At 29.3% G+C, this 24,526-nt stretch overlaps 1 protein-coding gene and 1 non-coding gene across 2 annotated transcripts; both read right to left on the bottom strand.

Moving 5' to 3' along the window:
• Window positions 1-3,474: 3,474 nt before the first annotated feature.
• On the bottom strand, window positions 3,475-9,690 carry LOC129988843 (achaete-scute homolog 1-like). The gene is made up of 2 exons (XM_056097119.1): window positions 8,667-9,690; window positions 3,475-4,290 (listed from the first exon to the last, which is right to left on the bottom strand). Exon 1 carries the CDS (start codon window positions 9,344-9,346, stop codon window positions 8,678-8,680), a length of 669 nt encoding a protein of 222 aa, XP_055953094.1. The 5' UTR covers window positions 9,347-9,690; the 3' UTR covers window positions 3,475-4,290; window positions 8,667-8,677.
• Window positions 9,691-24,187: 14,497 nt separating this feature from the next.
• Window positions 24,188-24,261, bottom strand: Trnan-guu (transfer RNA asparagine (anticodon GUU)). The gene has a single exon. It is a non-coding gene; the product is annotated as a tRNA-Asn (tRNA).
• Between the last annotated feature and the right edge of the window lie 265 nt (window positions 24,262-24,526).

Below are 24,526 nucleotides of genomic sequence, written 5' to 3'. Positions count from 1 at the left end.
TTCCTCGAAGTAATAGATTGCTATTAAATTTTGAACGAAATCTGTACGGTAGAAATCCTTTTGTTCGGCTGTCCGAATATAAATGAACACTTTGGCTATAAACGAAGAGAGCTAGATGAATAAAATTTGTTATGCAGACTTAACATTCAAAGTGTAGATAAAAACTTGTTTGGAAACCTAATCCCTGAAGAGGTTGACCATCTGTCGGTCTTTATTTTCACGATTGTTAAAAAAAATGCAATGACTTAAAGGAATGAAATTTACAATATGATCTTATTGATTTATTTATAGTTTTGTGCCAAATGCTGGTCAGAAAAAGTTATTAAAAATTAACTCGTTATTAAAAATTCATGTTTGATTTTCCAGTACTCGTGTATTAACTGCGTACCAGCGATTAATTGCCGAGCATCGATATTTAGTAACCATTGTTTTCGCCAGTGCCATGTAGTTAATGCAGAAATAATAGTTTTCCTTCCTATTCTAGGAAATGTGCAAATTTCAGGTGTGGGGTTTCTGAAAATAATAATCTGAGTAGTTGTTGCATGCACGGTGTTTCCCAAGTTTTATAATTTTATGTGGAGAAAAGGGGCGGGCAAGGGGGGAGGTTGTAGTACCTGGATTAGAGAGTATGCAAAAAATTTTGTGGTAACTGTTTCCATTGGTTTTACATTAGCATAGCACTACTGTATAGTAGTTACTCTATTGTGCAATCTTTGATTTGTTCTCGAATATCTATTGAGAGTTACTTATTGCAAAATACATCGGGAGTACAATGCAAAAATAGTTTCAGAAAGAGAAATATTTGTTGAGCTAAGGAAGATATTTGTCATAATCGGTGAAAAATTTGTGTAACATACTTTTATTTAGGGTATTAGGTTTCAACAAATCAATCTCTCATCTAGAAAATCTATTTTAAAAGAAGCAGAAATTATTTGAACTATTGTTGTTTCTGTAAGAGTTTTGCTGATGATAAATTCTTATTTAAAAAAAAAAAAAAAAAAAAAAAGAACCTAGCTTTGAAATATATGTTGATCATTTACGATATGAAACTTGGCGACAAAAATTTATCCAAAAGGTTCATTAAAAATAAAATATGCCCGTGAAAATCCAGCAAATAATAAAATATTTTTTTCAAACTTTGAAAAAACAATCAACATTAAAAAAAAAAAATCAGGTATATGCATAGTTTATTCATTCACAAGAAATGAAGAGGCAATGGGAACTAGGTGATAGATAAAAATGGAGTAAGCATATGCATTTTTGAAATTAACAATTTAATAATTAAATAAAAATATTTTTAAAGTTTTTTAAATTAATCTATTGATTATAAAAATTTCAGCAGCAGCGATTATAAAAATTTAGACATTTTTTTTATAAATCTTTTGATCTCTTGTTTTCGCTGTTTGAAATGAAAATATTTAATAATTTACTCACAAATTATTGTAAATTTACCATGGACGCATCAATACTTTTCACGTAACTGAGACATTACGTTGAAGTGAAAGAATAAAATGGATTCTAAGCGTGTTAATTACGAAATACGAACGTTTATAAAGTCGCTTTACGAAAAAATACGCATGAAAGTTGTATAGATAATAATGAATTTCTTTTTCCGATTCTAATATTGATGCAAAAAAAATTCTCGCAAGTAAAAAAAAAATTGAAAAACATTCCAATGATTAATTAAATATTTTAATTGCTCTAGTGTGACTGAATAAAAAATATCACTCTCTTCAATTCATTTATGCTTCATTTCTCATTCCTTAGATGACAACGATTTTTAACTTTTTTTTTCATTTTGTAACATTAACTTGATCTATTTCTGATGTTTATATGACATTTTCTATCATATCTAAGTCAAAACTGCGAACAAGATAATACACTATTTTTTCGGACCAAATCTTTTATTGGAATATAAGAGATAATATGTTTAAAGAGATAATTATATATTTAAAGACTTAGTTCATGAATTATGAGGTAAAGAAAAGTATTCTTTGATTCCTGGAAAAAATAGAAGCGAATTTTGTTCGAAGAGAAGCTTTTATATGCAATTGCTTACATCCATGGAGACAAAACATGCCGATACTTCTAATCTTTTAGTTTCTTTTACTTTCGAAATCATTTATTTAATAAATTTTTAGTCATTATGTTTGTTTCTCTGTCCATTTATTATTTCCATTAGAACTTGTTACTATTATTTCATCCAAAAATATTATTAGCATTTGAAACTAAATTATATATTCTAAAAAAAAAAAGAGTTATTTATTCAAAATTTATCAATAAATAAATGGAGTACTCTGACTTAATTACTTTATCAATTATTTCTTTTTACAAGAAGAATTTCGTAAGTCATAGCTTGTACGTCTTAAACATGTAGAAAATCCGTGAGTACTGAATGTTTATTCATGTTTTTTTATGCTTATCTAGTTTTTGTCTGAATTTTGATCAATTTTGAAATTTGACATTTGTGTTATTCGTGGTATAAAGTAATCACCGTTAACTTTTCAAAGCTCAAAAATTACAATATATTCTGAGTATTATTGAATTCTTACAATATATTCAATTTAAAAATCAGCTAATTTTTGCTTTTTTATTGTTATGTCTTTCGAAAATATTATCTTCTTAGACAATTTTTACTTTATCTTAAGACTAAAAAAAAAAAAAAAAAAAAAAAAAATGTTAATACCAATTACATATTCTTACATTTTTTTCTCCCATCTTAATAATTTAAAAAAATAATTTGATATGCATTTCAAAATAGAGCTTTTTATTATTATTACTATGAAATCCAAATTAATTTCATGCTCTCTAAAACCATTTAATCACGTGCTTTTGCCAATATTAAAATTAAGATAATAAATTTACTTTCTTTGGACATAAACTCTGAAGTAGAATTTTTCCTTTCGCTTTTATTTCATAGAATATATTTGTTTTAATTTACTTGAGTAGAAATTTGTTGCAGGCTGATCTTAAAAAAATAAAAATCTTATAAGATCAGTGTGTTAATTTCATCATCATTTCATGTAATAAAAAAATTTCATAAGATCAGTTTAAAATTTTTCTAATCAGTTTTTCAATTTATTAAAAATTAAAGTGAAATTTTAAATTATATCTGAAAATTTTAAAAACAGCCGGAAAAACCAATATTCAGAGCCAAAAAGTTAGATACCATATGAGCCAGCAAATTAAAAATCATAATTGGATTTGTAAAATCCAATTGATTGTTATCGAAATTGATTGAATAGTTGATATTTTAGTCGAAATGGATTGTTATAGTTTTAAATTATTAAGTAATCATTTCATTGTAAAAAATGATTGATGTTAGAACTTTTTTTGATACAATTAATTTAAAAAAAATGGGTTATTTAGTATTATTTGTTATAGTTATTAATTAATGCTCTAAATCTGCAAAATGTATACAAATAAACAAGCAAAAGTTTTTTTAAAAAAATATTTTTTATTTGATCCGTGAGCATAAAAAAAAAACTTTAAAAAATGTGCAAATTGCCATATGAGATTATGAATATTACAATATATGATTCCAACATCTGATGAATTTTCACCAGGAAATACAAAAAATAGCTCTCTTATTTACAATAACTTCACAAAAATACAGAATAAGGAATGCATAAAATTCTTCATCAATTCTTCAAATTTCTAACAAGCTACAAGTTTGAATAAAATGCAAAGCGTGCTTAACAATTTGCTACAATGAAGGCTTGTTCGTCAAGGCACCGTGTATCAAACATACAACTATTCAATCTTACTGGACGACTACTGATCACAATTTGCTTCGTTAACACTGCAATCTCATTTATGAATTTTAATACTTAACATTTAATTTTGCTTAAAAATTTGAATCAAGACTACGAACAATCTTTGCATGTATCATGTTGGAAGCAATCAATCAATAAGCAATTTACATTTTTTTCTAATAAATAAAACACATCAGTACAAACATTAAATCTGATATAAATATATTATATAGAAGAAACACATTTTGGAATGGCAACATGAAAAATTGCAACTGCTTTCATTCTTACAGAACCAGATCAACTGATTCCTGTAAAACCCATCACTGATTAAAATCAAAAAGTTCAAAAGTTTGTAACAGCATGGCATTGAATCGCCTCTCACTTTGAAGTGCTGTAAACATAGCTTGAGCTTTAAGTTCAAATGTCTTTCACTTTTAGTTGAATCAAAACTTGACAGCTACTAACAAGCAATCTTGCTCGGCAAGATTTTTTTTTCCAACAAATTTTATTGAGGTAGTTCGTGGTTCATTTCAATCTGTAAAGATACGAAAGAAAGCCATTAATAAAAAATACAAATGTGAAAGTATAGTAAAGGTTTCATGATTGAGTTAAAATGCACAAGAAATTATAAGGTCAAATATTAAGAATTCTAAAATAAATATAGCAGAAAAATGAATATGTGAAAATAAAATTTTTGGTTTCAGTAAAAAGTAGGCCGTGTTCCTTTACAAAATATTCAATATTGTCTTAAAAGTTACATACAAATTATCGAAACAAAAATTTCAGAGAATATTAATATTTTTTTCCTCATGACTGCACTTAGAATTATATAAAGAAAATCAGATAAAATTTATTTGGAATATCATTTTATTCCAGAAACTTCTAAATATGAACGACCTTGTTTGAAGTATTCTTTGAGACTCAACAAAGAGTTTTATACCCTCCTTTGTTTGTCGCCCCAATTTTAATTATTTATAAATTCTATAGTTAAAATGAACAGTGACCACTTGTTGCACAGTTGCAATGAAAGTGCTAAAATATCATCTATAAAATTTATCCAATTTATGAAATTTTCTTGTCGAAACAAATAAATCTAAAACAACATGTTAAGTGTTTTTATTAACCGGACGTGAATCTCGTTTTAATTGAAATACCGTAACACTTATACTTCAATTATTATTCAAAGGACTATTGTTTCTGCTTTAAAGTCACTGACTTATTTCTATTTTTCCATCTGACCTTATCATCAGTTTATTGTAAACAAAAAAAATACCTTCTGACCCCTACTGAACAGGTCAAGGTTGCTACTGTTCTGACTTCTGATGGAAGATATTCATCATGGCTCGAGTAATACAGTGACCGAATTTCCTGTCTATTATATCCATATAAATAAATCCCAGGGCCATTCAAGCGCACCACCCTCAAACCCTCGGTCTTCTCCTCCAGTATTAAATTTAATAATAAAAAATGAGAAAAAAAAAAAAAAAAGAAAAAAAGGAAGGCACCAGAACCAAGCCATGTTTCCTGTCTTGGCAAAAATAACAACGTCCAACAAACCAAAAAAACGAGATGTTGGGGCATAACAATGAAAGAAGGCTTTCAGAGGGGTGCAGGACCCTTGGCAAAAAAGAAGGGTCACCCAAGTATAAGAATGTCTATTGTGGACCTTATACCTGGGGCTCCTATTGATCAGATGAATACTACCTGTTCTGCTTTCGCACTTGTTTGTCGGTCCGTCTGTTCGTCCGTATGTGCTTTCTTCCACGGCTTAGAAGCCAAGACCAACCTCATGTTTGAATTGTACGGTCGTAAAAAGAGAAGACCCAATTTCGTCCATGCCATAAAAAAAGGGGGGGGGGGGAGGGGCTTTTTGAGGAGGCTGTTTCATCCGACTAGTGCAAAAATTAAAAGGGAGGGGGAGGTGTTTTCCTTCTATATTCGATTCCTTCTAAAATGAATGACCATATTGTTCCTCATGTGGATTGTTGACATAGAATTTTGTGTCCAGTTTTCTTCTTTATGATATAATAAAGAATATTTATTGTATAAAACATTTGATATGTTCTTTTATGTTCTTTATATCAAAATAGAATAAAGGAGTTGTGCCTCATTAAGCGTATTAAATGCACAAATTCGACAAACGATGGATTAGGATGTTGCACAGAATAAAAAACAAAATACGTAAAATAATAAAATTGTTCATAAATATTGACCACAGAACAAACGTTTCAAGCTTTTTTTTTTATAAAGAAAATATGAAAAATTAAATCAAAAGCTTGGTTTTAAAAATAATTTATTTTTCTATCATCATTCATTGAATTCATAGATTTAAGCAAATTTTTCGATATTTAACCTCTTCGTCGTCATTAACGCGTCTGGCGCGTTCGAGTGAAACTTCTACTGGGCGGTCGTAACGTGCTTCAAGCGTTCTCTACATTTTAAAAAATTTAAACGTTTAAAACGCTTTGTAAATGTGTATTCGTTTGGGTTTTTATTTTTGATTGTTCTAATGCGGCGAAAAACAGAGGAAAAACATAAATTTTCGCTGACAGGAGAGGATGGCGAAAGGGTTAATTTTGGCAGCTACTGAGGATTAGAGATTTCTTCTTTTCTCTTTTTTTCTTTGGCAATTAGATATTTCTTCTAAAAATTTCTTCTAAATTCGTATAATTAATTTAACAAATGAAAGAACAAGTGTTATTCATATATATATGTATATATATATATATAAAATTGTAAAAAGAATATTCAGAGCGAAAAATTCTGGATAATAAAATTACAACTTGAACTTAACGTTAGTGTTCAAGCATAACGTAACTACAGATACATTACTTAAAAAGAATATAACTTCACAAACCGAGATGAAATTTTAAATTTTCAACACTGTTATTTCCTAAGCATTTTATGCATTATAAATTCATTCATTCGTAACTCCCTAATAAATGTATAAATACCTTTAAAAGCTAATTTATTTTTTAAAATGTGAATTAAATTCTTAACGAAGATTAGATTTCACTGTATTATAATAATAAAAGAACTGATTATAACCGAATGAATCTACAACTGCGCAATCGAAAATGTAAGAATGAGATCTTTTGTTTTAAGAATAAGAACCCAAATCTTTTTAAATGAAAGGGATCATCAGAAAGTTACAATTATAAAACAGAACTACAAAAGAACTTTTGTTTCTGTTCTAGAAAATCGCAACGCCAACATTAACGTCCTAATTTTTATTATTCCAAAAACCTTGCCCTTTCCCTAAAACATCCTAATTTTGAAGTCACAGTGTGTGAATGCAGTTCGTTATGTTAGATCCATGCGAAAACGCACCGCAAAATGAGTGAATAACATAACAATAAAAAAGCATCCCACCATAAGCGATCAAGAAGCAAAACCAAGCGTTAAAAAAATATTTTTCGTGACCTGTACTTCCTTCTTATTATGACATTAATAGCTGCCCGAGACTTCATTTTACGATTAATTCATGATTCTTGTCTGAACAAGAAACAGATGAGCGATTCGTTGCTGGTTTCAGGTTCAAATAAAGATGCAACTTGGGGTGCTCTAGGCAAAATTGCTGTATCTCGACGCAGGGACAATGACTGAATTTTCCTTTTTTCTTCGATCATTATTTTTATGGCAATAGAACGGTATCGTTTGAAATCGAGATCTTGATTTTTAGGGGATGATCGTTCACGCTTTATGATCGCAATTTTTTTATTGGTAATTTATGAGATGCATAACATCCGAGTTATTGAATTCAATTAATTATTGAAGTTACGCCGGGTAACTCTAAAGCGATTGTTTTTCTTTTATCAAATGGATTTGCGATTTTATTAAGCATTTATTCAAGCGTTTTAAATCATTGGAGCTTAAGTCAGTTTTTTTCTTCTTTAATGTCTCTTTGAAGCTTTTGATTTTTATATAGATAAAGATGGAATTGATGTAGCAACATCAATTTGTATTTTCAAGGTCATTTCATTTGTAGTTTTTGTAAAGTCAATTTTTTTAGACATATTCATATAAAACAAAATAAAAGCAACAATGATATATCAAGTACTATTTTAATTCTAAAAATAATAATAAAGGAAATTTCAAACAGAATATTTAAGTTAAAATTCATAATTAAATTAATTGCAAATGATTTTCGGATACAAAGTTTAAGAAAATTTTTCTAAATAGAAAAGTTTTCAGCCTTATTATCTGAAATTTGTTTCAATATATACTTATTTAATGTATTTGTTAGCAATAGCTTTTGTTTAGTTTAATGAAATGGCGGAAATTTGAAAAATGTGTTCATTTGAAAATACTAAAGCTGAAAAACCCGAGCGCGCGCGCACACACACACTGAATAAGATGCAACAGAACATACGCTATTAAACAGTCATTTGTTCATAAGTTAAAAATAAAACTAAGTATTACAATAACTTTAACTTTATATAAAAAAATCAATCACATTTATATAATAAATAAATTATTATAAATATACCCACGATTTAGCTATGTATGTAAGTTCTCTAGCTTAAGCATAAACTAAGTCATTGTCGGAGCTGTTTTTTCATAAAGGTCAAGTTACCCAGCAAAATTATAAAACGATAATCAAATGGAAACTATTTTAAATAACAAACTTTCCTTAAAATTGAGCGGCAAAAAAAAAATGAAGAATTTCAAAAAGATTTTAACCATATTTCAATAAATTAATCTGACAATTAATTAAACACATCTAAACAGTGATACGAAATACATTTTTAAAATAAAGACTTATTTATCAGAAACAGTTTCTGATCTTTATAAGTATGATGATTAATTACAGAAACATACAAATGAATAAATAACCATACAGATACAAATAACACTAAAAGCATGCCATTGGTTATAGAGAAGTAATAATTGAAATAGTAGACAACTTACCGTGACAAGATTCAAAACCAGGAAGCGAAGTCCATGAGCTCGTCTTCCTCTTCTCCATGGATCACTTCGTAGGGCGAGGAAGCGTCTGAGCAGAGACTTGGAGTCGGAGAACCCGTCGAAGACTGGCCGCCCATCGGGTAAGAGTTCTCGTCGACGGAGCCGGGCTGTGGGCCGCCCGTTTCCCCTAGAAGCTCCTGCAGTCTCTTGATATATTCGACCGCCGATTTCAGAGTGTCCACTTTGCTCATCTTCTTGTTTTTCGTCGTGCTGGGGACGTGCTGTCGGAGCGTTGCAAACCCGAGATTGACCAACCGGACCCTGTTTCGTTCCCTCTCGTTCCTCCTGGCCACTGCTGCTGGTTGTGGGTTCATGCTCTTACCAGAAGATGGCAACTGTCCGAGTTGGATTCGTCTTTTGCAACGCATTAGCTCTGAAGAGTCTTGTTGGTGGAGATATTTGTGCTGTTGCTGTGGTTGTTGTTGGTGGATGGGTAATTTTGGAGCGATCCTTTGCTGTGTGCCAACAAGAGATGGCGGAGAATGCGTTGCTGTGGATGTGGTTGAGCTGTATGTCAAGGAGCTGTTGTCAATGTTCGACGCAGACGATACCAGGTAGCACGTGGTACTGCTGCCCATAAGGTTCTCTGGTTGACTGCTGCTGTAAAGCGCCATCGATGCCATGATTCAAAAGCACTTAAGTCTCTTGGTATATCTCGATTTTTATTTTATTGATCTTCTTGTAAACTGCCTTTTATAACTGAAATAACCTAATCATAGCTGTATATACAGAAATATAATTAGGCAGGAAATATCGGCCGATAAAAGTAATGATTTCAAATACTTGTTGATAAATCTTCAGCAATCCGATATCTTCAAATATTTGCATTAAAATAATAATAAAAAAATTATTTACCGCAAACGCGACAGTTATAAGCTAATTTCGATTCTCTCTGCAGCGCTTTCCGCGGGGTGCTTCTAGAGCAAGTTTTTCTCTGTAACCAAACGATCTCCCTGCTACCTTCCAACCGGTGCTGTGTTCAACGTGCAACTGAAACCGGCTCCCGATCGGCGGGTACTTTTAAGTGGGGTGCCCCTCTCGTTCCTACCCCCTCCTACCTTTCATCCTCAGCATCCCTCATGAATACGAGGCTCCTCCCTACCCCCCAGGTATACCTGGCTATACCTGGATGGAGGGGAATGGAACCGTCCGCTTCCCCCCTGTGCTCGCGTGTCCGATTTTTCAAGGGGGGGGGAGGGAAATGTTCGTGTTATGGGACAATGATGGAGACGGGGGTGCAAGGGGGTCTCCCTCTACTCCATGACTGCGACAGGAAGTGTACTCAAACGATTTTTTGGGTACTGGATGTATTATATTATTACGAGTATGCGAGATTTTTTTTTGTCAAGAATTTTTGATAAAGAGAAATATTGATATGTAAATGCGTTGCATCTTATATAGGATACTATCATGTTTGAGGTTCAGTCGTGCAACTTAAAATTGCTGATTTCAATATGCCTTATTATGCAAAGATCCTCTGAATTCAAGGAGAGTTAATAGTTGATAGAATATATCGAAGTCATATAAACGGATCTTTACTTCTAATGTCTTAACCATTTGGATTATATTTTATTATGCTTTTTTAAAAATTTATATGTGCAGTTATTAAAAGTATATTTTTTTTTCCAATTTTCTTTTTATTGGTTATAATTATTTATTTTAATTTTAATTTTATACTTTAAAAAAAATATTGACGAATATAATTTTGGATCAAGCGTTTAGTAGAAATTAGTAATTTATTTTTTTTAATAGTGAATACAAATTAAAGAATACTCTTGTGTTTCTTCTAAATTCATTTTAAACAATGGAATTAAAAAAAATGTTGTGGCATTGCTTTAAAAGAAAGAATTAGTTAAGAATTCATTCTTAAAGAATAATATTTTCTTGGAATGTTATACAACCTTTATTTTTCATTTTATCAAAAATTATACCATATTAAGCATTTTGTTTTATTTTTAATAAAATTTGGAATCGTTCATGGTTTTTTATGCTATAATTTTTTTTAAAAAATGTGTGTGTTTTTTAATATTTTTGACAAAGATTTAAAGAAACAGCAACAATTACATTTAATATGAAATACAATTATATGTAATTATATATGAATATTTCTTAAAAAATATTTTTGTACGAATTTCAAGAAATAGCAACAACTGCATTTAATATGAAATGAAATTGTATATAATTATATAGGAATGTTTCTTAATTTATATTTTTGCCCAAAACTGAATGTGCCATAAACGTATCAAAGCAATTCTTTTGGAAGAGTAAGATATTTTAAAGGAATACTTTTACTAAATGAATATTTTACTAACCGAACAATTATATTTCTGCAATGGTTACACTACAAATTAAAGATTACATACTCTTTGTGCCATAAAGCAGATTAATTGAACATTATTGTACTTCATATGACGGTCATCAAATTTTTGGAATCAAATTTTATTTCGAATTAAAAAATATTTTGAAATTATGATATAACAATGGCATGGTTGTAATTTTGATGTAAAAACGAAAAAAAATTTTTTTTTCTTTCAGGAATAAAATTTTATATTGGATTCATCTTCTTCATTAACTAAAATATTTTTTTGCTACTATTCTTTTAAAATAAAATTGTTTAATCTATTATCTTGTTTTTTTTTAATTTTATGAAATATATTTAAGAAATAAATAATAAAATGTTTTTTAGAATATTAAATTTGTTTCTGATTATTGCAATAATTTCATCTTTTTAATTTAGTAATAAGCAAAGTTCTATATTTCAAAGTGAATGGAAACTTATTTATTTTTATGGGACCGAAAATTATTCTAAATTATTAAAAAGTGTTCTTAATAGTTTTTTTTTACAAAAGTTTTTTTTTAATCAATGTTTTGCAAAATGTAGTAAATGGCATATAATTTTAAATTTTTTATAAATTATTTGTCATTAACTATTAGATTATACATCATTTTTCAGTAAATATATGAGTTGTTCAATAACTTTTAATATATTTTAATTGAAGTTTTATGGAATTTCAAGTTCTGCGCTAGCAAAAGTTTAAAATTGTTCTTATTTTATCATTCTTATTTGAAGAGTATTTAAATTTTTCCATCACAAATTAAAATAGACTATTGATATAAAATGAAGAAGAAATTGGTAAATAAATTATAAAAAATAGGAAAATGGAAATTTTCTTCACGTTATTTAATAAATGAATAATATAAACTTTTTAGTAACTTTTTTTTAAGAAAAAGTTTTGATAAAATAAAAGAATTAACAAAAACGCTTGTTTTATTTGGAATTATATGTATAGACATATATTATCCTGTGGCATCAATTATTATTAAAACAGCATTTCTGAATATCTGCAAGGAAAGCGAGTTTTAAAGTAAATAAATAATAAATGTTAAAGTAGAGCACCCATCTGTTTATTAGTTTGTCCTATAGATGGCGCTAGTACTCCAGATGTAATCTGGTTCGCTTTTGAGCAAATAAGTCATGAAATTTCTTCAAAAGAATACATTAGAAATTAATGGATTGACAAACACTCGTGATTATTCCAGCATATAACTTTAATTCTAAACATTTAATAAAGCGCCATTTTGATATTTTCTTATTTAAATATTCATATTTGGGAAATAGAGAGAAAAAACAAAGCAAAATGAAAATATCTGATGAAATGAGACAAATTTTTCTTAAAATGCATAGTAATTAAAAAAAAATTAAGGTTGTATATAATTGGATACATGCTAATATGACTTATAAATATGAATATTATAGCAGTCATATCCACTATCGTTTAACAATTTAGAAATATTATATTTATATCAATATCATACATAAACTGTAGATTTTTCAATATACTAAACAATTTTTAATACTAAATAATTTTATACTAATTGATTTTTTAAGGAAATACCTTTAGGATAGTTCACATTTGATGAAATACATTTCGATATTAATGTATGTTAATAAAAACTATTTTCATTATATTTCAAATAAATTCAGTATTTAATTCAGTATTCCAATTATTCGAATTCAGCATTCCAATTAATATAATCATCAAAAGTAATTGGATCGACTTTTTTCTTTTGCTATTTATTTAAAACAAACAAAAAAAAATATTATTTTTTAAATAATAAAAACTTTTTAAAATTTTATTATTTATTTTTCAAAAAGATATTATTACCTTTTGCATTTGTTAAGATACAAAGCAATTAAAACTAGAAAATTTAATTCACTTGAAATTCTTTCCATTAATTATAAAAAAAAGAATGTTATGAATTAATTAAGTGGAAATGCTCTGCTTTATCAGTAGATTTATCTTATTTTATTCATTAATATTTATTTAAGTTATTATTTAATATTGATTTTATTAATTAATATTAATTTTAATTTTGTTTTAGAATCATCCAATTTGATGAATTTCGAGCTTTACGAACAAAATTTCAACAGTCATTACTATTTTTTTTTTCCAATTATGTTGATATAGATTTCCTTAATATATATATATATATATATATATATATATATATATATATATATATATATATATATATATATATATTAAGGAAATATATTGACAAAAAATATGCTTTTAAAATATATTGAAATCTAGTTCCTTCTTTACTCTATAATTTGAAAATTATGTTTATTTATTAAAAAAAAAATAATGGATAGTGTATTTTCCTAAATAATCGTAATTAGCCGGCTATATTCATGCAATTATTTTTCTGGTGATGAATGGAAATACAATCAAAAAATGACTAGTTAATAAAAGTCACGTTGTTTATAATGGCACTTGCCATGGACAAACTCGCTGACGATATCAGCGATTTTAAGCCAAGGGAGCGTCTCTTGTTTTAGCAGTGCCAACTAGGAACAAGAGTACGTCTTAGCTACACACGCATCACATTCTCTTGCACAACCCCTTTTTACAGGGGGGCACATTCATACATCGAACAGATGAGGACAACCATGCCCGATCTTGGACTCGTACCCAAGACGCCAAAGTCACGGGGAAGACGAGCTACCCCTGTGCCAGAACGCCCGCAATAATAGTCATAATTTAGCAAATATTTGTCGATCGCATGGAATCCAATATCAAGAGACCTCGGTTCTTTCGAACAAGCAGAGGATATAGATGTCACAGAAGAATGCGCACATAAAACTGCATTTGTACCATAAATTATGTATGTAAGAAAAATGCTAAATTAATATATATTATAGGAATATAATATAGGATTTTTATATAAAGAATAGGAAAAGTGTGCATTAGTTTATTAAATCTTTTAATATTATTACAAATAAAGTCACCTATTAGTGTAATTGTTTATAAATAGACTTATTTGTTGAAGAAAAGATGACATTTATTTTACAACCGGTTTAACGGATCTTCGTCAAAATATAAATACAAAAAAAAGAAAAAAAAGCCCACAAATTAATGCTGATGACAAACGGTGTAAAAAAGGACTATGCAGAAATTATTATATGTACATACAACAATGCCAACATTATTAAATTTGCGTTATTTTTTTAACTCAAATGGCAGCATAATTTTATTTTTGTGAAATAGCTGAATGAGGGAGAAAAACTGAATATGAGAAACAAAATATCTGGGTAACAAATAACGAACTGGAATGCATTTTTCAAAAAGTGACACATCAGAGTGCAGACAAAATAGGCGGTTAGAAAAAAGAGGAGACCTAGTTTTAATTATATATATATAGTTCATTTGATATTTTAATTGATAGTATATTCAAAACAAATTTCCTGACAAAAATCAAAAACCAAAATATATCATGCAGCTATTGGCTTACGGATGTAGCTTTGGGAAATTCGAAAACTCGGTTTAAATTATAAATGGCTTAATTTGACGTTTTAATTGAATAGTTGCTATAAAATTATTATTTTAAATGGAACCAAATATTGAATCAAACAAGCAGACACGACCTCCAGTCAGACTTTGTTATATAACTGCATAACAGGTGCAGCTTTATAGTAAAGAAGATGATAATATAATACTAATAAGTTTGTATCGAGGTTTTCAGAATAAGAAAGAGAATAAATATTGTATTTTAGAGCAACATCTCTTCCCTTCGGATGATTTGCATCAACATGCACGGATATTCAGATGGACGAATAATCAGAATTTTGAAAGATTTTGTCCAGAACTTGATAGCGACCTTCAAATATGGTAATAAGCTACGACTTCCAATTCCGTCTGCTCAGTTTCTCTGTTATTATTACACGCGCATGCACATGGACATACAGCTTTACTACAGAAAGAATAATTTTTAAATTATTGTGAGCTCGAGTCCGGTTTTTCAATGTCAAAATACCTACCAATGAAACCTAGAGTTAAAATCATTATAAAACAAATGCCATTGCAGAATCAATGTGTATTCCCCTTACATTATTTGTAGTGATCTAAAAAGTATTAACAGCAAAAACCTCCTCCAGAACTCCGTTTAAAAGACTGTTCCAAAACATATACTGTTACTTCTTTTTTCACAATGTTGTAAAATAGCTCGTTTTAGCAGTACAATATTATGATAATTATTTAAAAAATATTTTAATTTCATAACTGTTAAACAATTAGAAAACTATTAATTATAATATCAGTACTTTTAATGCAATTATTTTTCTTGAATAACCATAAGGAGGCATATTTATGTATTTTAAACGCCGAACATAAAACAACTAACAGTAAGTTTCAGTATTAAATATATTAAGATATTTTGGATCAATGTATAACAAGGGATTAACTTTGATATGGCTAGTTTTATCGTAGCAGACATTTTCGATATTGTTTTTTGCCCTTTTAAGGAAAATTTTAAAGTAATTATTCAAAACCCTGTTTTGCTTTCAAAATTATTCATTTAACACTAGGACCCCGACGAGCGTACCGCGACGTCTGCTTTTTTCGGAAACGGAAAGCCTCTCGGTAAATTCGTAAATTTACTTATCTTTCCACCAGGTAATCAGAGCGTGCTGAAAAATTCTCAATTTGGCAAATCCTCAAATATTTCTTTATAAATACTTTAAAAGAAAATCAGTTTAGATGAAAATTTGCTATTAAATAAGCTGATTATTGTAAAGTATAGTCATTATAACAACCGCAGAAAAAGCATTCATTTTGACTTTTATACTGGTTAATTTTAGCTTTAATTTATCGCCTTTGAATTTAATTTATGTCATTTCAACTTTTTGTTTTGTTTTGTTTTCTAACAATGGAAAAAAAATTCCTCAACATCCATATGCCTTTTAATGTATTTTAATAAAAGGGCTTCTTCGTTTCTTCTTTCGTACCCACCACCTGTACTAAAGAATATCTGTAAAAGAAGTTCGACATTCTTTTGTTCAGTTCTTATTTATACTCGTCTTAATAGTAAGAAGACCTCGTTTAACCCAATATAAGAGCTGAACCATTGGTTAGCTTTTTGATACAGATTAAAGAATATTTAAAGACGAAATTTTTATCTGAAGTCGAAAAATAAATACAAAATTAATAGATTTAAAGCTCAGAGTGATTATACTGTATCTAAAGCATTGCAGTTTTTTTTTTAATATTAAGATGCTATAGGACTGAATTGGGTTAGTGATAATATGACGAATTAACGAGAAATGTTTTTTTAACGTACTTAAAAAAGTTTTATTGTATTTAAAAATTATAAGGAGTACTACAGAATGTACTACGAGTTTAAAGTCGGGAAAAATAAATGCAAAATTAATAGATTTAAAGCTCAGAGTGATTATACTGTATCTAAAGCATTGCAGTTTTTTTTTTTTAATATTAAGATGCTATAGGACTGAATTGGGTTAGTGATAATATGACGAATTAACGAGAAATGTTTTTTTAACGTACTTAAAAAAGTTTTATTGTATTTAAAAATTATAAGGAGTACTACAGAATGTACTACGAGTTTAAAGTCGGGAAAAATAAATGCAAAATTAATAGATTTAAAGCTCAGAGTGATTATACTGTATCTAAAGCATTGCAGTTTTTTTTTTAATATTAAGATGCTATAGGACTGAATTGAGTTAGTGATAATATGACGAATTAACGAGAAATGTTTTTTTAACGTACTTAAAAAAGTTTTATTGTATTTAAAAATTATAAGGAGTACTACAGAATGTACTATGAGTTTAAAGTCGGGAAAAATAAATGCAAAATTAATAGATTTTAAGCCCAAAGTAATTATACTGCCAAATCCTGAAGCACTAGAGAGTTTTATTTATTTATTTATTTTTTAAACTAAACTGGGATGAATTTGGGACTAAATTGGGTTAACGATAATATAGCGAATTAACGAGAAACGTCGTTCTAAAGTACTTTAAAAGGTTTTATTGTATATAAAAATTATATAATGTATTATTAATTTAAAGTCGGGAAAAATAAATGCAAAATTAATAGATTTACACCTCAGAGTAATTATACTACCAAATGCATTAAGCGCTACAGCTTTTTTTAAAAAAAATATTAAGATGTGATTGGATTGAATTGGGCTAGCGACAATATGCTGAATTAAAGAGAAATGACTTTCTAACATATTTCAAAAGGTTTTACTGTATTCACAAATTACAATTAGTATTATAGAATGTTTATTCTTTGTAACATAAAAACCATGGAAAAATCTTTAAAACATTATAAAGCTGAAAATTATGCAAATGGGCCAGCTATTTTCTGCACAGATATATTTTATCCTAAACTTCAGCAAACAAACATTACAATGAGGATGGACACTTATTTGCCTGTCTAGGTTAGTCTTGAACAATTCGGCAATCTTGAATTCGACACGGATGTTGTTGAAACAAAGAAATATTACTACGACACTTAACAATTCCCTGAAGACCAGGAAATGACCGACCATTAACCGAGTCCATAAACGTTCTTGAAACATTGACTCGAAAACACCGAATACATAAATATCATGTCTACATCACTATCGAAATTACTGCCCTAAGTCAACAGAATTTTATATTCATTTCCTCTAATATTCAAAAACTTTCTAGAAAAAAGCATTGAGGTTGGCCTAATGTCGCAGAATTACGCATGTGCTCTAGACTTACTTCCGCCAATCGGCACTATTATTACGTGGACCGCGTAATCTAACTGTAAACAGCGAAAAGCTATTGGGATGGGCCAATACGTAATCGAGCAAGAGTGGAGTTGTACTTCTTCTACTTGGCATCGAAGAAAACGTAGTTAGGGAAATTAGGTGGTTGAGCACTAACGCGATTAATCGTCAAAACGATTTCGGTATTTAGTGAAGTTTTCTAAAGAGGAGTGTTTGGAGACCAACCCTCTTGACCTTTTTGGGTCTCTGAGGGGTGCCAGAGTTGGCACTGTAGCTCTGAATATTACTGAAATCGAATTCAGATTTTAGCGAAAATAAATTATCCTCGCATGTGTGAGATTTAAAATGCAATTAAGATGGTTTATAATAAATAAGGAAATGTATTCATTTCTTTGAGATTATTTAAGAATCAAATAATGCTAATTCTCATTGAAACGGATTCGCTTCTTGCAGAATTAAAAGAAATCAAGTTCAGAACATCTTGAAGAAAACGAAGCTGACGTGTTAAATTATACATTTAGTGAAACTTAGAAAGTGAAAAATAACCGGAGGGAATAGTCTTTCCAAAACTTTCTGGCGGACTTTCTAATAATTCTGTCTTGAAAAAGAACGTCTTGCTTGACATTAGCATATAACAGTTACAAAATATTAACTTTTGGTGTGAATTTAGCAGTTTTACTGAATCTATCATGTCATCCTTGGAGAAATGTTTAGAGACTAATTCATGGCATGCGGCTAATAGATTCAAAAATCATTTAGATACATTTTCTTCAATCGATTGAAAGAGAGATTTAACACAAAACTGCACTTGTAGTCACAGAATTCCATATCTAATTTGATATATTTCAGTCACTGTCACTTTAATATGTTTCTGAAAGTACAGACCGATAGACAGTCTTCCCGTTGTTGGTTTTGTCTCAAACTTTAATAGGTACCTATCTATACTATAGATGTTATGTCTGTGTACCAAATCTTATCTATCTAGCTTTCTTCGTTTTATAGTTATTGTAATAACTTATATTCGAAGAGCCGGACTTCCTCTGAACAGATTTTACTCAAAATTTGGTTGGAATTTAAAAATTTGGTTTAAAGACCGTATATCAAATTTTAATTGTCTACCTCAATGCATTTTTGAGTTATTTTTTTCACAGACAGATAGATAGACAGACATTTTCCGAAAATGTGTGTTCCCAACTCAGGCAGGTCAAAAAGGCGGAGATTTGTAAAAATCACGAGTGCGGATTTTTTAGTGATTACTATATTTTCTCTTTACATAAAGGAGAAAGTTAAAAAAAACACACAGTAATTTTTCTAGTAATTAAAGAAGGATTTTCTTCAGTAGATATTTTATACTAGGCGACCACATGATGTTTTCCACTTGTTATAAGGGCGATAATATGATTCATTGTCATTTGAAAAATATTTTAAAGGTTCTGGAATTATTTTGGAATGTAATAATATATTTCCATATGACAAAGAATCCATAAAAATTTTTTATGGAATCTTTGTTTCCAAAAAAATGTCCTTTATGGACCAATTTGCAATCCTTTATGTTTCCAAATTTTTAGATGAACATAATAGTTAATCAAATAATGAAACAGCGTCGTATGAACAAAATGAAGAATTTGTATCCTAGAAACAGAATCGAAATAAAATTTGTAGTTTTTCAGTACCTAAATCTATAAATAATTTACTTTACTTATCTGTTTTTTAAAGGCTCATATAAAAAATATTGCCATTGCAATTTGAAAGTTCATTGCACTTGAGATTATCATCGCCAAAGGATACCAAATCACCAAAGTTATCATTGGCCACATAATAATTAGATGAACATAATAGTAATAACATAATAGTTATTTAGAACATATAGTTAGACGAATATAAAAGCAATAACACAATAGTTAGATAGAACATATAGTTAGATGAACATAATAGCAATAGCATAATAAGATAGAACGTATGGTTAGATGAACATAATAGCAATAACATAATAGTTAGATGGAACATAAGTTAGATGAACATAATAGCAATAACATAATAGTTAGATGAACATAATAGTAATAGCATAAATGTTATTTAGAACATACAGTTAAATGAATATAATAACAATAACATAATAGTTAAATAGAACATATAGTTAGATAGAACATAATAGTAATAACATAATAGTTAGACAGAGCACATAATTATATGAACATAATAGCAATAACATAATAGTTAGATGAACATAATAGCAATAACATAATAGTTAGATGAACATAATAGTAATAGCATAAATGTTATTTAGAACATACAGTTAAATGAATATAATAACAATAACATAATAGTTAAATAGAACATATAGTTAAATAGAACATATAGTTAGATAGAACATAATAGTAATAACATAATAGTTAGACAGAGCACATAATTATATGAACATAATAGCAATAACATAATAGTTAGATGAACATAATAGCAATAACATAATAGTTAGATGAACATAATAGCAATAAAATAATAGTTAGATAGAATATATAGTTAGATGAATATAATAGCAATAACATAATAGTTATTTAGAACATATAGTTAGATGAATATAATAGCAATAACATAGTAGTTAGATAGAATATATAGTTAGATTAACATAATAGTAATAGCATAATTGTTATTTAGAACATATAGTTAGATGAATATGATAGTAATAACATAATAATTAGATAGAACATATAGTTAGATGAACATAATAGTAATAACATAATTGTTATTTAGAACATATAGTTAGATGAATATGATAGTAATAACATAATAATTAGATAGAACATATAGTTAGATGAACATAATAGCAATTATATAATAGTTAGAAAAACATAATAGTAATAACACAATGGAACATAATAGTAATAACATGATAGCACATAATGGTTAGATGAACATAATGGCTTATCAAATAATGAAATTGCGTCGCATGAATGAAATGAAGAATTTATTGTACTAGAAACTTAATCGAAACAAAATTTGGAATTTTTCAGTACCTTTGTCCACGAGTAATTTACCTTAATTGCTTTTTTTTTTAAATCAGAAATACTGCTATTATAATTTGAAAGTTCATTGCACTTGAAGTTATCATCGCCAAGGGATATCAAATCACCAAAGTTATCATCGTCCAACCACTGGCAAACCTCCAGTTAGACTATTAGTTGTCATCAGAGAGTTTTTACCAGAGTTGTAAGCATTGCCGCCCCTTCGATCGGCAACCGCGACGATTTTTTCAGGTTCTTCTGTACGATCCGCCCACCTTGCGCTTCGAGAACCTCCACCAATATTCACTTGTTTTTATGTTTTGTTCTTCTGAGGGCCGCTAGTGATTAGTTCCCCGTCACCCCCTTTCCAAGTCATTTAGTTGAGATTCTTGTTTACATCTTTTCCAACCGATGTATTCGATCTTTTGACAAGACGCAAAGCAACGGTATTCCAGACCTGATTTTTGAAGAGCGTTGTTACAAACTTGTTGTTGCAGAAGATTGAAATGAAATTGTTTTTGGATTTGTAGTTACAAGAGTTCGTACAGAATTTGTTGTTTGTTTTTATGTTTGAATGACATGCCTGATGTTTATGTGAAGTTCCTCTGACATTGAGTTTGAATACTTCATTCTTTGCCTCTTTAAAAAAAAATTATATAGACCTCAAATATATCGAGGATTTCTAATGGTATGCTATACTGATAACTGATGTTTTATTTCTTGATACTATATTTATATAATAACAATTTAATATTTATTTTTTATATTATATAAATATTACTCTTTCCCTAGGGCATTATCATAAATGATTTCTAAAATATTTCATATTTATGGTAATAAATTTAAAACAAGTGACTAAAGAAGTGACAAGGCAAGCATGAAAACATCTAAATATAGTTGATTTGCTTTTTATCTTCTCTAAAAATTCTAAGATTGCTCACCATGTATGCTCTCTATAATATAACAAAATCTTTCCATATATATAACATGATCGGAAACGATATTTTATTTTAAAAAATCGTCAGCATATATTTTTAGCAGGCAGTTTAATATATTATTAGGGAAAAAAAAAAAGAATCAAAATTTGCTGTCTAAATATGTAAATGAAAGAAAGGAGGAATTCTGAACTGTTTAAAGTCTGAAGAACCTCATAAGTAATTTTGAAAGGAGAGAATTAAAAAAAATAGTTAAATGAAAATAAAAGTTATTTTACAACTAAAATATAACTGGGAAAGGGAAGATTGGGTTTTGAGTTACTTAGATTCAGGGCCAGATTAAGCTCTATAGAGGGAGATAGACAACAGGTTTTGGGGCCATATTTGCTTTTCTAAACTGTAAAAACTAGATATTTTTATTGGTTAAACTTTAAATTATATAATTTAAATAGGAAATATTTAAAACATTGAAATAACAAGACAAACAAGTTTTTATTTCTTAAGCAAAATGGTAAAAAACATTTATAATATGTTCTAAATATTTAAAGTTTGTGAGGCAGTTTTTCTTTTTCTTTGTTTGTTTGGTAAAGTTTATAAGGCTATAAACATTTTTGCGATTACAGGAAAAGAGTGATGGGGAGGGGGACGAATGCTATTGATCAATTAGTAATTTCGGAAACAAAACAAAACAAAAAACAAAAAAAAAAAAAAAAAAAAAAAAAAGAGGAAAACAATGTTCAATTCTAATTCTAAATTATCAATTGAAATTTAAGTGATACATGATTTTTATTTTAATATGTTCAAATACATGGAAATCAAATGAAAACACAAATTTAAATTACTTCTAAATGCTGCAAGAAAAAAAAATCACGTACCTCGATTTTTGGGGGCCTTTGGTTATTACCTAGTTTCTCTAGTTGAAAATCTAACTATGATTAGATTCGGTTACAGAATTTGCATTCCATTCAAAAATAAAAGCCCTTTGTAGAGATATCGTGGCATAAATTCTGTAATAACGCTTCTAATAAATTAAACAAATAGATACATCTTTTGATTTTTGTGATTTTATTCAAATTTTAAATTAACCAAAAAATACTTTCAATTTTTTTTTCCTTCTTGGTCTCATTTTTCTAACTGGCATTTTTAACCAATACCTTAATTGCGAAAACAAGTTTTTTCTTATGAACTATAAACAGAAAATTTAAATACTTCTTTCTCGGAAAATGTATGTTATATCACATAAAAATTTAGAAAGGGTTTAATTTATCAAACCGCTTCATCCTCAAATCTCGCAGGGTTCTTCGACCTTTCAGGTGCCTAGTAAGTTCCACCAAAAGGCCGATCATCTGTCCCCTACGTGTCGATGACCGTTTGACAATTGACCGAAGAAAGTTTATGGCGACCAAACATGGTCTGGTGACCACGAAAGACCTTTCCGATGCTCTGTTACGGTACTTGAGTGTCCACCCTCAACCAAGGGAACATCTGTCCACACGTCTTGAAGTGCGTACTCGAGGACAGTTTTTGATTTATTCTATTGATTTTTACCCCTTTCACTTTTTTGGTCAATGGCCTCCTCCTCCTCCTTCAATGGCCCACAGGAGAAAGCTCGGTGGGCACGAAAGCATTTAAAAACCCCCAACACCAACTGTTGTGACTATTTTGGGACCTTCAACCCTTTCGCTTTCCGTGTTTGATCAGGCATATCCGGACCCGATCCGCTACACTCGTGAAAAGAGTGGACGTGACCACTGCTTGGATCTCAGATGAAGGTTCTGGGCCTGTATTCGGACAGTACTAAATCAAACGGAAGAAAATTGCAACCAAGATATATTGTGAAAGGCGTGATGCAGATGCCTGTTGACTTTTACTGGGAGATTATAAATCAATGCTCAAGCAGTTGGGCAATAAAAAAAAAAGCTAGAAATATTGACACAATACTATTCTAATTGTATATATTTATTGGAATCCTCTTTATGTAAAAAAATCTTTATATATCGAAATTTTTTTCAAGAATCTTAGATTTTCAATTAAAAAGGTTTCTATCTATCGCATAATAGATAGTATTCAGCATGGTAATTGGTAAATATATGATTTGAAAGTTTTGATGCAAATATATTTTGACATTTACTGGTAGATTATAAACTAATGTTATAAAACGATTGTATAAAAGAAAGCTAAAGATATCGACACAATACCATTTCATTTTTACATATCTTATGATTACAGTGGAACACTTATATTGCCACGTAGGTACTTTAATATGGAACTCAATAACACACACAAGAAGTAGAGCTAAATCAATTTATTAACTCAACTCTGAACTCATAACACAGTGATTGGAAGTGGGAAATTATTTGGAGCACCCGCCTTGCGGAGCAAGGCCATCTCCATGATCATGGCGCTTTTTAGACCTGGCGTTGTAAGTTGTCCTGATCTTCTGAGCCTAATGACGAGAAAATAAAAAGAACGCCCCCAGGTGGGCTCGAACCACCAACCTTTCGGTTAACAGCCGAACGCGCTAGCCGATTGCGCCACGGAGGCTACTACACAGAGAATGACATATCTTCTGCTTTTATACTAACAGGGAAAGTTCCAGAATACTTTTCTAGAAATAGTAAGAAAAGTCCAGAACACTTATCTGGTAAACTAAAGATAGGTCCAGAATCTGCTGGAACATGAAATAAAGGAAAACATATTTACACGACCGGTGAATCGCATTGTTTCTAGCGGGATTCGAACCTACGATATCTTGATTATGAGACCAGCGCTTTGACCATCCGACCATGGAGAGTCGGCTACCTCTTTT

Source organism: Argiope bruennichi, chromosome 10 (genome assembly GCF_947563725.1).
Source record: "Argiope bruennichi chromosome 10, qqArgBrue1.1, whole genome shotgun sequence".
In the NCBI taxonomy this organism is placed as follows: Eukaryota; Metazoa; Arthropoda; class Arachnida; order Araneae; family Araneidae; genus Argiope; species Argiope bruennichi.
Note: the sequence above shows the minus strand (reverse complement) of the source record. Positions and strands in the feature narration are given on the sequence as shown.